This window comes from Nyctereutes procyonoides, unplaced genomic scaffold, assembly GCF_905146905.1.
Source record: "Nyctereutes procyonoides isolate TBG_1078 unplaced genomic scaffold, NYPRO_anot_genome, whole genome shotgun sequence".
NCBI classification, from domain to species: domain Eukaryota; kingdom Metazoa; phylum Chordata; class Mammalia; order Carnivora; family Canidae; genus Nyctereutes; species Nyctereutes procyonoides.
In genome coordinates, this window is record NW_026575049.1 from 22,436,121 (window position 1) to 22,454,174 (window position 18,054).

Genomic DNA, 18,054 nt, shown 5'->3' on the forward strand with positions numbered 1-18,054 from the left:
CCAGGGGCAGCCCCAGAGGACCTCACATCCTGGCCACCAGCGAACCTCAAGCCCTGCCTCGGGCCATCCCTCCTCCCTCACGCCCCTGCCCAGCCAGCCCCTCTTCCCCTCTCCCCTGGCCTGGACCACAGAGGAGCCTCCTTACTCGACCCCATAGCTGCTGCCCTCTACACCCCAGCCCTGCCCAGGAGGCTCACGTCCCAACCATCAAAACTCACCACTGGCAACCCATTGCTCTTAAATAAAATCTACTCTGCCCATGGGACGCCTGGGTGGATCAGTGGTTGAGCATCTGCCTTCAGCTCAGGATGTGATCCCGGGGTCCTGGGATTGAGTCCCACACCGGGCTCCCTGCAGGGAGCCTGCTTCTCCCTCTGCCTGTGTCTCTGCCTCTCTCTCTGTATCTCTCGTGAATAAATAAATAAAATCTTCAAAAACAATTACAACAAAAACTCCAAAATCTTTTCTGCCCAGCACAGCACGTGTCCTGATGCACCTGCTGGCTAGATCTCCATTCCTGTCCCCAAGCCTCTCAGCCATGTGTTGACCGCCTCTGCTTCCTGAAAGCACCACGTCTTCTGTTTCAGGGTCTTCACACTTACGGTTTCCTCTGCCTAGAGGCTCCTGCCCCAGCTTTGAAAGTGGCTAAGTCCTCATCTGTATCATCAGCTTAAATGCCTCCTCCTTCAGGAAGCCTTCCCAAACAGCCTGATCTAAAAGAGGCCGTCGGTAGGGTTCCTCACCACAGGACTGAAGGTCTCGTGTCCCCTAGAATGCTGCCCGACACCAAGCAGACTCCATGAATAAGCGCTGCTGGCTGCTGTTGCCTAGGGGATAAAGTTCTTCCAGAGGAGAAACGGGCCTTGACGGATGAGTAGGAGTTCGCCACGTAAAGATGCATGAGAATGTTCCAGGTGGAGGGACTAGTGCATGCACAGGTGTTAAGGAGGTTAAGAAGGTGAGGCCTCAGGATGGCAGGAGAGGCAGAGATCAGCTCAGACTGGAGCTTTGTCCTGAACTTGAATCCTCAGGAGCCAGGATGACATTGTGAGTGTTCACGGCAGCAGTGACGGGGCCGAGGGGCCAGCAAGCCGAGCACCCTTTCTCTGCTGACAGAACAGGCAGGAACGGGGCAGAGGGGTAGGAAGCAGGACGGAGGGTGCCTGGGAGCATGGAACGCGTTCCCAGGAAGTTACAAAAATGACAAAAAATGTGAGTGATGTTACCACTGCCGAGAGTTACTGAGTAACCGATGATGAAGCAGAGTTTTAAGGGCTTTGATTTTACGGGAGCCGGCCTCTGGGGCAAAGGAAGACACAGAGGGGCAGGATTCAGTCTCCGCCCTCCCAACGCCCCCCTGCAAGCCCGGGGTCCATGGCACATGGGGGCGGGAAGCAGCGGGGCCCACACCCCAGTTGGCTTGGGCAAGCGTGGCAGACACGGCATGGCCCTGGGGGCAGGTGCACCTGCCAGGTCCCAGCAGAGACAGCATGTCCGAATGGGGAACCTGAGGAGTTTAATAAAGCACCTGTTGGGGCAGGGCTAAGGGGACCTGAGGAGACGGTGCTGCACCCCGAGCCTAGCAACACAAGGGAGCTGTCACCCTCTGCAGCCCAATGGGGCAGAGGCCAGAGCGGACACGAGCCCAGAAAGAGACCACTGAGGCCCTGAGCCGGCCACCAGCCAGGGGCTGCGCTAGAGGGGGGCATGCCAACCCACGAGCGACCCTCGCTCGCTCTCCCCCACACTCCTTCCTGCCAGGGCCAAACCCCAGGGGGAAACGAGTGGCAAAAAAGCTGGGTCAGGCAGCCGGCGAGGCCAGGGCAGCAGACATGGGAGGATGGACCAGGAGGCTGGTCGGAGACAACCTGACCCCAGCACTGAGTGCAGGCGGCCACTCAGCAGTCCCCCGTCACAGCAGAGGCAGCCGGCGCTGCAGTGTCACTAGAAGAGGCCTTGGGGCCGGAGGTCTGTCCCCGGCCTGCAGCTCCAGCCTTCCTGGGCTCTGGGGCCACCTCATTCCCAGTATTCGACTCCTTCCTGTGCAAGCAACTATGGAGACTCTGGTGATCTGCATCTGAACCTAGATTAATACAGGATTTGTTACCAGTCGAAGGAGGCAGATCTTAAGCGAGGAGGGATGATGGATTTGGTGGGGGAACGTTCCACCGTGGAGAGGGAGGGAGGACTCGCTGGCCAGCAGTCACACAGGGACGAAGCAGATTTGGACCCGGTGTCTCCCCAGAGCTGGGTCCTTGCCAGCAGCACTTTGGGATGCTCAGTACTTTCAAAGCACCGAGGCCTCTCTCTCCAGGTTAGCGATACTTTAAGTGACAATTTTAACATGTCCGAGGCACCTGAATCCCCCCACCCCACCATGACCTGTGCAGGGAAGGTTTGCAGCAGGGCCAGAGAGGACCGTGGAGCCTTGGCCGCCGCCGGGGTTCACCTGGGCCCCTTGCCCTGCAGCACCAGGAGCACGCCGCCTCCCCAGAGCAGCACCGTCCAGCCTGTGCCACCGGCCTGCTGGCACGTCACGTTCCGCGCTGGATCCAGGCAAGCAGGCGGACTGGCCCAGCGCTGCTCGGTGTTCCTGCTCACCCGCTGCGGTGACTCTGCCCCCGCCTCTCCCTGTGGCTCCCACCCAGGAAGGCCTCGGCCTCAACCCACGCGGGGCCTGTCTGCCCACACCGGGCTGCGAGCCAGCTCCTCTGCCCACTTCCCGGTGTCACTGGAAGCTCCTGGAGCTCGCACGTCCCGGGCCCAAGCCCAGGGCTGGCACGATCACTGACCACTAAGTGCATGAAAGCAAAACCAGACACAAGCAGCGCACAGCCTCGTGCTTTCAGGTTCTTTATTAGAATCATTAACAGAAAAAAAAAAAAAGGAATAAATAACAGCTCACTGTCCGCACCACCCTGCACTTTCCTAACCGAGTCTTCGGCGTCGGGGCAGTGAGGCTCATGGGCAGAGCCTTGGCTTCCCGCTGCCAGCCAGGGGGGTGGCATTGGCAACACTGCCAGGGGTTTAGTGGCTTTCATTCAATATCCAGAAATCCAATGGCAACACTGCTTAAAACAGTTAAAAAGACAATGAAACAGGGGCACACAAAAGGGTGGGAAAACTGTTCCATTCCTTTAAAAAACAGCTCTTCGTGGGGCACCAGGGTGGCTCAGGGCATGCTCCCCGCGATCCTGGGATCCCTGCATCAAGCTCCCCACAGGGAGCCTGCTTCTCCCTCTGCCTGTATCTTTGCCTCTCTGTGTCTCTCATGAATAAATAAATAAAATCTTAAAAAAAAAAACCAGCTCTTTATCACCTCCAAATAAGGACATGCGGGCCCATGGGTTCGGGGCTCCACGTGCATAAGATCCTATAGTTGTTGCAGGGGAAGCAAAGCTGCAAGCAGCCTCCCCGTGGCCAGGGGGGACTCAAACAGCCACTCGGAGGAGGATAAAAGGTGACCATCTCGCCACCCCCACCTGGGCCCACGCTCGGGGCCCCTAACCCTAAGCCGGCGCCACTTGGGCGCAAATTCTCTCACTGTCACTTAGTTCCTGTGGAGGGCCCCCTGCCCCTCCCCACCCCCTGCCGACAGAAAAACAATCCACTGAAAATGTGGGTCAATGGAGAAGGAAAGGTTCTAGAACTTTCCAGGGTCAAGGAAGAGACTTCTGCTGCAGAGGTTACCCCCAAGAAGATGCCCAGGCATGCCAGGGCATGAATGTCCAGGCCTCGTGTTGAGCTGATTGAAAGCGGACAGTGAAGGGAGGGGGGTGAGACGCACATGGCGCAGGGGCCTTGGCAGGTGTGCAGAAGGCAGACCTGCCACCTCCGAACCAACCTGAATAAAACCAGGTTGGAACACAGATCACACGCTTTGCTGGCGCCGTGGCCCTCAATAGTCCGCACTGAGGCAGCTGCGCCTGTTCACGTCGTCGGCCCGCATCTCGGGATCCCCTGTACCCTCCTCCCAGGAGCACAGAGGGCTTGCCGTGCGCTCCCTGCCCAGCGAGGAGGAGCTCCCCGCCGCCCAGCACCACTGCCTCCCCTCGCAGCCGCCAGAGCTGCCCACCTGGGCTGAACACCCCGAGACTGCATTCGTTCCAAACGCCGTCTCCCCCACCCCCTCCACCCCCCTGGGCCCCCAGGGGTGGGCACAGCCCCGCCAGGCCTGCCTGTGAACGCCGCACGGCTCTGGGGGCCGGCTGGGATTCTATGTGTGTGATGAAGTCAGCACAGAACGTTCCAGCCTTGGCTATTTTGTCAAAGTGGCCCTTTAATGTCACCGCATCCCACAAGAGACACCGTAATACTGTTTTAATTATTTCTTGCCCCTGCTGGGAAACCACTTCCATCAGAACAGTTATTTGGAAACTCCCGCCAGCCTGGCGGCTGTAGAGCTGAGACACAACAGCAAAGGGTTTCCTGAGTCGCGAGCGCCGGCGTTCGATTTAATACTAACAACCAGCTCAACAGCTCCGATCGATCGACAGCGGGAAGGTGAAAATCTGAGATGAGAAAGGCCCGTCCTGCTTGGCAGCAAATGCTGAGCCCAGGGAGGAGGCTGCTGGCGGGGGCGCTGCAGGTGCAGTGACACAGTGCAGGTGCCCCCCTCAGCAGAGGGGAGGCCCCCCCATCTCTCTTGAGCCAAGGTGAGTAGGGGAGGGGACCAAGAGCATCCCTTTCCGGAGTACCCAGTGGGAGATGCCAGCAGGGTTCCAGAAAGCCACGCAAGACTTCGTATCCCCCCAGTAAGGGCTGAACTGTGTCCCCCGGAATCCATATGTTGAAGCTCTAACCCTGAGCACCTCAGAATGTCACCATACTTGGAGATGGGGTCTTTGCAGAGGCCAGGACGTTACAAAGAGGTCACATGGGTGGCCCTCATCCTTATGGCTGGTGTCCTTATAAGAGGAGATTAGGACACAGCCAGGGACAGAGGGAGGACACGGGGGAGGGATGGCCACCTGCAAGCCAAGGAGAGGGGCTTCCAGCGGCGCCAGCCCTGCCTCAATGCTGGGCTTTGGGCCTCCGCTGCTGGGAGACAACACAGTCCTGTTTTCCTGTCGTCTAAGTCCCCACTTTGTTACAGCGGCCCCTGCAAATGGAGAGACTCCGTTTTTTAAAAGCTTAAAAATGCATCGATTCCCAAACAGGGCCTCTGAGATGTGTCAAGCAACATTTTAGATCTGGCTCCTGACGCAGCCCACTTACTTGGCTGTCATCAAAAAAACCAAAAACAAAACCCCAAAACAGCACCAAAAAATCCCCCTCCAACATCGCTTCAGCAAATCCTGCCTCCCACGCAGTGGCAGCTGAGGGTCACCCGGGTCTTAGACGTTTGTGCAAAAGGTAGATGAAAAGAATACTGGCTGATCAAGAGGCAGAATGTGGGGCAGGGGCGGGGGCGGGGCGGGGGCGGGCCCTCCCATCCCATCAGAAGCTTCTGGGATTTTAGAGGGGAGTTTTTAAAACTACAAAACGCTTTTTACTAAAAAGGCCTTGCTTCCAAGGAGAGTCGCCCGCACCGGTCAAGCTGACCCATGGCTCCTGCAGAGCGGTCGGGGCTGCTGTGATCACCCGCGGTCGTTAACTCCTCCGTGGAAAGGCTTGCGGGGCGCCCCTCCCACAGGCTGGGGGATTTGGGTGGGATCAGGGCCAACTAGTGTCCCGTGAGCACCCATGGGGCCCACGCAAGCACAGGGGAGTGCCGAGCCCTGCATTTTAAAGGATGCTGCCCACTGTGTGTTACACTACGGAGCTTATGAGCAATGACACAAACAGGCCAGTGGAGCAGGGGTAGGGTGGGATGGGGTGGGGTGGGGTGGGGTGGGGTGGGGTGGGGGAAGCCAGGCCCGCACGCCCGGCACAGGCTCTGCGGCTCACTGCTGTCACTCCAGGTTCTTGTATTTGGTGAACAGGTTGTAAAGAACTCTCAGGGTGGATTTGAGATCCAGGTTCACCACATCTGCGGAAGAAAAGAGAGGCACCGTTGGAGAGGTGAGAGGACCTGAGCCCTAGCGTTGGTGCGCAGGGGGCATGGGGTTAAAGCTCTTCGGGTTAGAGACTGACCCCCTGGGTGGTGCCATCCCAAGTGGCCCTGAGAGGCCCCAAGCCGCCAGCCCCGAGTGAGCCCCTGGGATGGCCAGGACAGGGCTGCTCCTCTTGCATCCCTTCTAGGACGTGGGTCCAGCAAGTCTGGGGACCCATGGTGTCTATGTGCTGTGGGATCTCCAACAGCCAAGCACCAACCTGTGCCAGGACGGAGCGCAGGCCTTCTGGGGCAGGGTGGGGCCAGGGTTGCTGCCCTCTCCTGCGCCCTCAAGGCCAAGCGATGGGCTACATGGTGCAGCCCACGGCAGGACCCTCGGCCCGTCAAGTCCAGGCTGCCTTCTTTGGTGGGAAGGGCACCCGGGTCTCCTCCTCACTTGCCCTATGACTTAGCCAACAAGTGCCCTCCCTGCTCTGGGCCTCCGCCTGTTTGCCGGTGAAACTGGCCCATCGGACCAGATGAGGCCAAAGGCCCTTCTGTGGCCACAGAATGATCACCATGCTCTCCCCCTGCAGGCACTCACCCTCAGAGCAAGACATAGCACCCCGTACAGAGGAAGGCTGCCGAGCAGCTGCCGTGAACCGACAGGCGTCCTTGTACCTGGTCCCAGAGTGCATTTCCAGCCTCCGCCCAGAGCCGGAGGGAAGCACAGGGAGCTGGCACAGGGAGCTGGTTCCTTCCTGCCTCTCCATTTTGTAAAAGAGACCAAGACTCACCCAGGAGAGACGGCCTGCCGACCAGCTTACCGACTCAGGGGGAACACAAGGGCTCACACGTGCACCCGGGGCTCCCCGGGGCTCTCCGCTGCTGCTCAGCCCCACATGCAGCATGACCGTGCCTCGTCCCTGCTCACAAGCACTGCCCTTTGTTGGCCATCAGGGACATAGCCTGACACTCGTCCAACTGCGGCAAGCCTTTCATACCCTCTCAAGGCATCTCTAGCCTGAGCGCTGGCACCTGCAGGGTGTGCAGATCCCAAGGCTCGTGGGCAGAGGTCACGTCCTCCGAGTCAAGCAGTTACTAGCGACCAGCGACAGTGGTTCTGCCAGCACAGTCCTCCTGGGTCCCTGAAGCTAAGAGCACAGGGGGCGCGGGGGCCAGGGTTGGCAGGGCGGGCGCCAGACGTTACCTTCAGGCCGAGCCTTGGGTGTCTTGAGCCCTCCGTCCAGCATCAGCTCAAAGGCAAACGCCACGTTGTGGACCTGCCAGGGCAGCGAGAGCAGAATCGGTACATCCACAGGCCGCAACAGGCCCAGTGCAGGGCGCTGGCTGGGTAGGGGTGTAGGGCGAAGATGTTTACTAGACGGTCCTTACTCCGCTCAACCAGTGACCGGGGGCAGCTCAGAGAGATGCAGGGGTGAAGGCACAAAGCCTGCCCTCGAGGGCCCTGGGGTCCCCGAGCGTCTGCTCTGCCACAGGCCACACAATGAGAAGTGACAGTGACTCTGGCACTTTCATAGACAAGGAAGCCAAGGCTCGGAGAGGATGTCACTTCCCAGAAGCACCCAGAGCTCCGCACTGTCCCCAGCACAGAGCGGCCTGCCCACCGTGCGCTGGGAGGGCCTCACAGAGCCGCGTGTGCACAGCTGCGGGCAGGACATCCCGCTCAAGGGCAGTGGTGGCCCAGGTACCAGGGACCCTGCTGGAACGGAAGTCAGCCCGGTGGTGGCTGCAGGTGGCAGGACCCTGGTTCTGACCTCGACTTACCAGATGTCACAGGAAGATGGATGCTCGCACCCCCCCCCCCCGCCGACTTCTCCCAGAAATGAAAGGTACCACTCAGCCCACGAGGATGCTGGAAGCTTATATTCTGCTAACAGCTTCTAAAGAGGTTTAAAATAACACCTTCTCTGCTGCATTTATCCACCTGAATCACAGGGACGCCGGGAGACCAACCACATCACAGCCAGCCATCTGCTGGGAGCAAAGGCTGTCAGGGGGTGGGGTTGGGGGGGCACCAGAAAATGAAATAAATCATAGAGTCAGAGCTAGAGAGGACCCTGGGGCCCTTAGTAATCAACTATCCTCTCAACAGTAATATCTTTATGATTTCCGTGTAAATGAACCAGAAATACGGGCATTTTACTTGTAGTTTAATAATTAACCAGGAAAATGATGTTTGACAAAATAACCTGCAGTTGATCAACCCCTCCCACCCACTCCCCCCACCCCCCACCCCACCCCCGCACAGGAGCTCAGGGATGGCATAGTGGCCTCCAGGACCCTTGACGGCACCAGCACTGGGCAGGTGGCGCTCAGAGGGGCCCTGTGTGGGGACAGGCCCCTCGCACCCAGCCCTGGACGGGGCTGCACGTGACCAGACACAGGGGGCAGGGGGATCCCGGGCCATTCCCGAGGGCCAAGCGGGAATGCCACGCAGGGTGTCAGACGCCTGGGTGCAGGGAGCCGGCCTGGCCCGGAGGAGGGGCGGTGGGGATGAGCCAAGGCTGCTTTTCGGAGGCCGTCCCGGGGCCGAGGTGGGTGAGGACAGGAGAGCTGGCTCCTGGTAAAGTGCTCGGCGCTGAGCAGGTCAGGCTCCTGAAACCCCACACCTGCCCTGTCCAGGATTCCCTTCTGCTTTCTTCTCACTCTGAGCAAACCGCCAGGCAGGAAGTCCTGGCCGCCCTGCTCTCATCCCAGAGGCACCCTCACCTCCGCCGACCCCTGGCCCCAGGCACCCGGAACAGTGCAGCCAGAACAGCAAAGAGCTCCCCAGACCCGAGGGGACCAGGCCCCAAGCCGCCCCTGGGAACCAGCCACCCGGCCAGGACACCCTGAAATCCTTGCCCTCTGCAATTCATGGGATTTTTGAAAACCTGGCCAGGCGATGGAAGGATAGAAGTTTCCAGAACAGGGGCGGATCCCATTTCCTTGACCCCAGGGAGGGAATATGATGAGGGGACGGAATGCAAAGCCTTTCCTTGTACGAACCAGCAGAGTCTCTGCTCCCCAGAGAGAGGGACACTGTGGAGTCTTCCAGAAAGATGATCAATGGGCACAAGGTATTCAGCAAAGTGGCTCCCACTGAGTAAGACGATAAAACACAAAGCCACGGCTCGTGCCCATGTCCCAGAAAGCTCAAAGAGCGCCGTTTGTCCGTGTGCAGCAACCTAGGACGTCCGAGCTGTCTGGTCTCATTGTTTTTTAAATCCAGGGCAATTGTTTAAAAACACAGGTCATCACTCCGTGTGGGGAGAGCAGCCCCGGGCCCGTCTCCTGTTGCGCTCAGAGGACGTTCAGTGCCCTCCCTTCTGGAAATGCAGAGCTCCCAGCATCAGAGCAGATGCGCCCCCACGGAGCCTGCGCCCCCAGGAGACAGCTAGTGGGTGGACCCCAGCAGCCCCCACCGCCCTGCCACAGCTGCAGGCAGCGCCCAAGAGCTCGGGTGCAGGGACCGGCCTGGAGCGATTTCAGGTCTACGCAGCGGGGAGACACCACTGCCCGTGAGCTCGTGATGTCAGGAGGCTAATAAAGAGGACGAGCTTGCAAAGAACCTGCCAGTGACTCTCATGATGAGCATCGCTCCCCCAAGAGGGACCAGGAAGCTGGTTAAGAATCCACGGGAATTCTAGCATCTTCCCCAAGGAGAGCTCCGGCTGCCCGCAGAGCCACCCCCACCCCCAGGGCGTCCCCTTCGTGAGGGTGAATGGGCCACTGGATGCACGCTGGACGCTGTCCCCTAAAGCAGCCTTCCCTCCATGGCTCTGGAGATGGTCATTAGGCCTCCCGCACCTCCCAGGCCAGGGCAGCAACCAACAAAAACTCTCAGCCCTGTTGCAAAGGGAATAAGGCCGGAGGTGGAGGGAGGGCACCCCTGCCCCCGCCAGGTGCACAGTCTCATCCTGGGAAGAAACCCAGATCCAGCTACTTGGCTCAATTCACCGCTGCTGCCAGCATTGTTATTAATTTGAACAAAGGAAGAAATCTCTCTCCCACACGATGCTTCTGCCACCAGCCAGGTCGGGCCTGGAAACGCACAAGCCTCCTTGCCACATCAGCCGTGTGCTCGTTTCCAGAACGACAGCAAAGGCGCCCTTGTCTCCTAATGGGAGTTCTGCTCATTCCCCTGGCTCGAGCTCTCTGCATTCACCACGGCTCAAACGTGCCAGGACCTCTCTACTCTGTTCTGATTCCATCTCAGCAGGTGAGGCAAGAACAATTTGGCCATGAGCAAGCTGCCTGCAAGGTGCCAGAAGTATGCAGATTGATAAACACTGGCCCCACTGTCGGATGTTTCTCTGGCGGCCGCCACCCGCTTGCATCGTCGGCCTCTCTGACTCACAGGTCTAGCACTTTGGGAAAAATCAAGTGACAGATGCCCGTGAGTCCAAAGCAATATGGATCGTGCATATGCCAAGCTTCTAAAGGCAACGCACTAACTACTTCTGCACAGGCTGAACTCTGGGGAGGCCCCGAGCAGCGGGCAAAACACCCGGTCACACGCAGTGAACACGAGACGCGGCAACCCGAATTCAGAGGTTGCGCCCTTTGACCCAAACGATCCCATTGGGGGGGATGTTCCTAGAAAATTCACAGGAATGGATATATATATCTATATTTGAGGAGATGCCCTATTATTTCAAGGGGGGAAAACCCCAGAAATGAGTTAATTGTCCAAGAGTAGGGGAGACAGGAAGACAGTGGCCTCAGAGCTGTGGGGCTTTGTGCTACCGCTGAGAAGAGCACTTGGGGAGGTGGACCTAGCCGGGAGAACCAGAGGTGACACATGCACATCAACAAACAGGAGAAGGATTTGCAACTCTACAGACGTCCGACCACAGTGATTAAAAATGGTACCGTCTCATGGTGAAAGACCCCAAGAGAATGTGGCACAGGACACTTGGGTTTATGTCTACTGCTGAGGGTTGGGTTGTGTCTAATTGCAGGACCATTTGTGGGGCAGTCTTTTGTTTTTGTTTCTTGTTTTTTTTTGGAGGACTCCAGCCAAAACCCCAAGAAGAGCCACTGGGGGATAATCTAGGGTGCGCGCTTTAGTGAGGACGCCTGGGGCTGCTCTGAGGATGGAGACCACACACACGTACCTTCTGGTCGAAGCTGTCTGGGGTCAGATAGAAGTTGTGCAGGGGCACAAAGTAGTCTTCCAGAAGGCCCATGAGCAGAACCAGGTACACGCCATCTGCAAACTACAGAGAAACATGCGGTGATGTGTCTGGGCTGTACATGGAGGTGGTGAATGCTCTGCACCCATTCAAACGAAGGAGAATGTTTTCATGTCAGAAATCTGTGCCTCGTGCAGGCAGGAACCCGCAATTAGGTGAAGGAAGGACCCGGGTGTGAAGCATGTGGCTCGGGACTGGACGTGGCCACACATGTGGCTGGGGCTGGAGCGCATCCATGGGGATGGGGCCACGGCTCTGGATCCAGACAGCCCGGCCATGAGGTCCGTCTCCCCAGGACTGACTTCGGGGTAACACTCAGGGTCTCAGGGTTGGCATGAGGACCCGGCAAGAAGGGAACAGGGAGCACCCTGCATACGGCAAGCATGTCATGGGTGTTGGCAGCTGGCGGGATCCACTCATGACCTGCAGGGCGCCCTAGGCTCTGGTTTGGGGTTTGCTGCCCTGTTTCCCCTGCTCACTTTGTCAGCTCCTGAGCACTTTCTTCAGTGCTGGATGAGGTGTTCCCATGCTTGAGCCTGGTGACAATGAGCCTTTGTGTGTCCATCTAGATGAGCATGTAGTGTCCATCCCAGCTAGACCCTGAACACTGGGCAGCACTGGGGCAGGGAAAGCCCTGCAGGCTGCAGCCCTCAATCAAGACCTCTCTCCTGGGGTACCTGGGTGGCCCTTCGGCTCAGGGCGTGATCCCGGAGTCCTGGGATCGAGTCCACAGCAGGCTTCAGTGGGGAGCCTGCTTCTCCCTCTGCCTGGGTCTCTGCCTCTCTCTGTGTGTCTCTCATGAATAATAATAATAATTAAAATCTTAAAAAAAAAAAAAGACCCCTCTCCCCGCCACCTGGCCCAGCAGCACCTCCCACCCACAGGAGAGGGACCAGGAATCTAAAACAAAAGATCCAGCTCTTTGGCAGACAGCCCTTCCCACCCCCAATAAACCAGGGAGCAGCTACTTCCTTTAAAGGTGAAGCAATGGAGACCAGTGAGGATACAGCAAATTGCCCGAGGGGACAAGAGAACCAAGGCACAGTCCACACCCGGAGGGCAGATGGCATCTCTGAGGGGCTGAGCCCTGCTGGGGTCCACTGCAGGCCCAGTAGTTGTGAGGACCCCAGCCTCCCGATGTCTGAAATGGTGTCATCCAATATGACCGTCCCTGGCCGCATGTGCCTATTAAACCTAGACTTTTTAAAAAAGATTTTATGTATTTATTCATGAGCAACACAGAGAAAGAGGCAGAGACACAGGCAGAGGGAGAAGCAGGCTCCATGCAAGGAGCCAGACGTGGGACTCGATCCCAGGACTCCAGGATCACGCCCTGAGCTGAAGGCAGACGCTGAACCGCTGAGCCACCCAGGCGTCCCTATTTTTTCGTTTGAATGTTGCAGACTTTTTTTTTTTTTACTATGGTAAAATATACATAATGTGAAATCTCCCATTTTATACATGTTTGAGTATTCAGGTGAGTGGCATTAAGTCCATTCATACTGTGTGCATCCATCCATCCATCCATCCGTCCATTCCAGAACTCTCATCATCTTGCAAAACTGAAACTCCGTGCCCGTTAAACACAAACTCCCCCAAACCTCTCACCCAACCCCTGGTGTCCACACCCTACTCTCTGTCTCTGAATTTGCCTCCTCTAGGGGACCTCACATAAGTGACACTGTACAATATTTATCCTTTCATATCTGGCTTATGCGGACTTTTTTTAGTTGAGATAAAGCATACATAAAATTTACCATGTTAAGAACTTTCATACTATTATGTAACCAAGTGCCAAAACTCTTATGTCTACAAAATGCTTAAATTAATTAAAATAGGGGCAGCCCAGGTGGCTCAGCGGTTGAGCACCGCCTTCAGCCCAGGGTGTGATCTGGAGACTCAGGATCGAGTCCAGCATCGGGCTCCCTGCAGGGAGCCTGCTTCTCCCTCTGCCTGTGTGTGTGTCTCTCTCTGTGTGTGTCTCTCATGAATAAATAAATAGAAAATCTTTAAAAAAGAAGAAAAAAACAAGAGCTCCTTCCCCCATCCTAGGCAGGCCACCAAGGCCTCCAATTTAAAGATGTAAAGTCAAAATCAGAAACATCCAGTATCACCAAGTTGAAAGGGGAAGGGCAGCTAAGAAACAAAGCCCAAGGCAGAGGGACACCATCCTTCCGAGGAGAGCGTTCCAGGCCCTGGTCCGACGTGATCTGACTGGTGAATGCCCCACGTCTGCGTGGCAAGGGTGTCATGCATCCACACCATGAGGAAGCCACATTACTCATCTCCTTAGGGAGATCAGAGGGCTTTTTAAAACCATGTCCCCTCCACGCAGCAGCTCCCCCCCGACCGTGCTCCAGGAAGAGTGTGCTGGCCAGACTCCCCCGGTGACACGGCCCCTGCAGGCCCAACGAAACCAGCTCAATCGTCAGCGCTGACCCATTTCCAGGACATCCGTGAATGAATATCCTGCCCCTACCAAACTGCCCAGGAGGTGGGCAGGTGAGTGGGACAGAGAGCCTCTGCTCCCTCCCACGGCCTCGCCGTGCCCGGGTGGTGGGAGAGATGGGGGCTACAGAGGAAGGCGTGGCAGGGAGAGGGGTCCCGGGGAGGTTGGGAGCCAGGCCCAGCTGGCGGCTTATCAGCCCATGGGCTGGACGCTTCTAGTTCACACTTAGGAGAGCACACATTTGTCATGAGGCAGGGGCGTGCCCTTGCTCAGACCCCACGGACGCCCCACGGACACCCCACAGCTCCCACGGCTCCCAGGGCAATGCCCAGCTTGCAAGGGTATGACCTCCATCAAGCCCCACCCCCATATCTGCTGCCCTGCCCCCTCAACATGAGGAGAGAAGCGCAGAGACACGGAGTAACTGGCCCAAGTGCCGCAGAGCTAGAAAGCTGCCCAGAATATAGGAGTGGTTTTGTTTTATCTTATTTTTAAAGATTTTATTTATTTATTCATGAGAAACACACAGAGAGAGGCAGAGACACAGGCAGAGGGAGAAGCAGGCTCCTTGTGGGGAGCCCGATGCAGGACTCGACCCCAGGACCCCAGGGTCACACCCTGAGCCGAAGGCAGACCCTCAACTGCTGAGCCACTCGGGTGTCCCTACAGGAGTGGCTTTAAAAAGGAGGGAAAAACACATGCATGTCACACACGCGCACACACATGCACACACCCTGAGCCGGACTTTGAGCCCAGGTCCCCCTGAGGATGCACGTTATTTATAAAAATCCCTCTTCTGGTGGACCAGTGGTTAGGAATACTTTTAAGATACTCCTTGAAGCGCGGTGGAGGAGAAAAAAAGGGAGACGCTGAGCACATAACGATCAATGCAAACCGAGGTGTAGGGTCACAGTTGGGATGTCCGGTGACCACTGCTGCTGTGTGCATCACCCCGGGTAGGGGGGGGAAGTGACAGCTGGGAACAGCTGGCGGGGCCCAGGATGCCCAAGAGGGCAAACCTCCCCGGGCCCTGGAAGCATCACTGCCTTTGCACTGACGATCCCACTGCCGGGGGCGCGTCCTGACGAAGAGAGTCCCCTCAGTCCCCATCACGACAGTGGGATGCGCCCTGTCCCGAGGAGCCGGCTTAGTGACGTGCAGCCCAGCCTCAGGACGGAATAGAAGGCAGTCCTCAGAGGTGACTGGTACGGACGGACAGACTGGGCAAGGGAAGAGGGTTAGATGCCATCATGCGCACAGACTCAAATAAACAAAATACGCGTTACACAAGAGCTGTACAGTGAGAGCCACAGTCACCTGCAAAACGCACCTATGCGCACGCACGACGTCTAGAACACACATCCGACCATGAGGTGCAGTCAGTTAGGTCTGGGGAGGAGGAAGCGGGGATGCGGCGAGGAAGGAGGAAGGGGAACTGTTATTTTTAGGCTGGGACGCTCCTGGACTGAGGAAATAGCCAACAGCAGGTCATGAGGCTGGGTGCGCAGTGCCCGCAAACTACGACAAACGACGCACCGATGAATATACTAATTAAAAACGGTCCATTGGGCTTTCCAGTACAGACCCGTGCCGTCCAGGATCAGCCAGCCAGGTGGAGGAAAGGTCCAGAACAAAACCCCCCGGCACCGTTATCTCCGGGTGTTGGGATTAGGGATGATTTTTATTTGTTTTGCTTATCTGCATTTTCAGACATTCTACAATGAACCTGAATTACTTTTTTAATTAGAAAAGCAAATGGGAAAAGGCAAAGCAAGACACAGAACGGAAGCAATCGCCCAGGGGTTTAAGAAGGATCGGCTGGGGGTTAGAGGGAATCTGCACCGAGAGGTCTAAAGACTCTGAATTCAAGCATCCAGCTAATCCTGGGAAAATTATATTTTGTCTTCGATGCCTGGGGAGCGTTTGAAACAGATTTTCACTGTGTGACGTTAGCTCTGAGCGGAGTAGGGGAGTATATTTTATATACTAGCTGCAGGAGAAATATTTTGTGCACCCTCGTTGGACAGGTATTTAGCGAGCACTTGCTCAGTAAGCATGGCCGTGGAGAACAGAAGCTGGGGCACGGAACGTTCTAGACTGAAAGAATTGCACGTGCCACAGCCCTTCGGTGGGGGTGGCAGGACGTCTCAGAGGGTGTTACAGGTTCAGCTGGGTCCCCCTCAAAAACAGTGTTGGAGTCCTAACCCGCAGAACCTGTGACTGTGACCTTATTAGGAAGTATGCTCATGACGGAGGTCGATGAGGTCACCGGGATGGGCCCTAATCCAACACTACCAGTGTCCTAACTAAAAGGGGACATCTCGGGACTCCTGGGTGGCTCATCTGCCTTTGGCTCAGGGCATGATCCGGGGGTCCCAGGATCGAGTCCCACATCGGGCTCCCTGCAGGGAACCTGCCTCTCCCTCTGCCCGTGTCTCTGCCTCTCACTGTGTGTCTCATGAATGAATAAATAAAGTCTTTAAAAAAAATAAAATAAAAGCACGTTGAGATCCCAGCAACATGAATTGTTTCTTAAGAGGGGAATGGGTAGCTGATTTTAAAAAAAAGGGGGGGACATCTGGACACAACACACAGACATGGGGGGGGAGTGTCAGGTGACGATGAAGGCAGGGATGCGGGTGAGGCGTCTACAACCCAGCGGACGTCCCTGCAGCTGGGGGAGAGGCCTGGCACGGAGCCCCCACCTCCCCCGCCCCCCCAGAGCCCCAGGAGGAAGCAGCCCTGCCAACACCGGTCGGGGACTCCAGCCTCCAGGGCTGTGAGGACGCCCACGTCCGTGGCACCGTGTTCCAAGCAGCCCAAGACGTTACAACAGAGGGCCTGGGGGGAGGCCAAGGCGGCCCACCCGGGATCAGAGCACAGGCTGAAACCACAGGCAGGTGCCTCACCCCGGAACGCTGCTCACCTGGGTCTCCAGCTCTGTCACCTCCAAGTTCAGCTTATTCAGGTGCTTGTTCACAAACGTGATGAGAGACTGTCAAGGCAAAGACAGAGACGGGAGCCGTGAGTGAGGCGGTCTGCTCCCATCCACCCACCCGGACGGACCTGCCCTTGCCGTCACCGGCTTTGTGAGATGCTTCCAGGATCTCCTCCGTTTGCTAAAATAAAAGGCTCACGTGCATCCAGCAAGCCCTGGTCTTCATGCAGCCATGCCTGACTCGCCATCCCAGCTGCAGAGGAAAACGCACAACCCCGGCCAACCCGTGTGCGTGCGCACGTGCTCGGCCACACGTGCGTGTTTACCAATCCTGTAGTGGAACAATCAGCGCCCTTAGGAAGGATACAATCGTCAGGGGAATAGGATTCCATTGTTAGATGCGTCCTAGATGTACAGGAATGACAGGAGGCCGCCCCGGCACCCCCCCACCCCGAGGGACCACACACATCGGCCTCCGTAACCTGCAGCAAGCTGGATCTCAGCGAAACAGGGCCCCCAGCGTCTCGTTTCTAACCAAAGTTTAAAACTTGTCACCTGGAACGTCTCAGCCAGTAAACCCAGCTTCAATGGGACACCACGCCAGCTGCACCCCCACCCCTGGACATGACCACCCCGGCCCTGCCTTATTCATTCTTTTTAAATTTACTGAGCAGCTACTACGTGCCAGGCACTCTGCTTGATGCGGGGGCCATGAAGACAGCAAGACAGGGCCCCGCCTGGACAGCCTGCGGCACGGTTCTCCACCTTGGCCCCTGGTGGAAGCGGCGAGGAAATCGAGAGCTAGGACCCAGCGTGTGATATATGCGATGGCAGGGAGGTTTGCTGAGTGCAAGGAGAAACGTGTGGACCCCCGCAGGTGCCAAGGGAGGTGACACCATGGGAGACAGGAGTGCAGAGGTGGGCAGAGTGGGCACCTGGGCCCTGCACACATGTGCCAACACTTGGGATCTTCAGGTCACAGCTGGATGTAACAGGAGGTGACCCTGGAGAGGTGGACAGGGTGCTCCTGCTTTTATCCTGGGGAAATGGAGCCACTGACACGGCGACTGTCAACATGGGGGTGGGCAAGGGCCAGGCTGGAAGCAAGAACCAGTCAGGCAAATAAAAGGATTTTGTTTTGTCACTGGGGTCCCCACGGGCCCAAAATACGTCTTTTCAAAGAATTAACATCCTATCTATCAAAAGACAGGCCATGGGCCACACCACGGTCAACACCATGTAGTAGACTATGTGCAGGGTCTTTGCACAGAGTGGTAGGTCCTGCCTCTGGGTCCAGACAGATGGGGAAACTGAGGTAGGGGTTATCCTCTGCCTCAGGCCACCCAGTTGATAGGTGGGAGAGCCAGATGTGCATCCTCTTGTGCATCCACTCAATGGGAGCCAGCTGTGGCAGGGGTAGGGGCTGGGGGCGGGAGGCACTGCTTGGAGGCCCCAAGGTGTGTCCCTCACGACCCAAGGATGCTAAGGCGGC

The 18,054-nt window shown here is 57.1% G+C and overlaps 1 protein-coding gene across 3 annotated transcripts in view; it reads right to left on the reverse strand.

Annotated features, from left to right (window-relative positions):
- Positions 1-4,259: 4,259 nt before the first annotated feature.
- PARVB (parvin beta) overlaps positions 4,260-18,054 on the reverse strand; it is a 96,812-nt gene continuing 83,017 nt past the window's right edge. For 2 of the 3 annotated variants that reach the window (XM_055329397.1, XM_055329400.1), the window contains exons 10-13: positions 16,551-16,619; positions 11,098-11,199; positions 7,185-7,257; positions 4,260-5,971 (exon numbers count right to left, since the gene is read on the reverse strand). In XM_055329397.1, coding sequence (XP_055185372.1) covers positions 5,895-5,971; positions 7,185-7,257; positions 11,098-11,199; positions 16,551-16,619 — 321 coding nt within the window. In that variant the 3' untranslated portion in view covers positions 4,260-5,894. Of the gene's footprint in view, positions 5,972-7,184; positions 7,325-11,097; positions 11,200-16,550; positions 16,620-18,054 lie in introns of all 3 variants that reach the window. The other variant, XM_055329398.1, reaches the window with a different exon arrangement.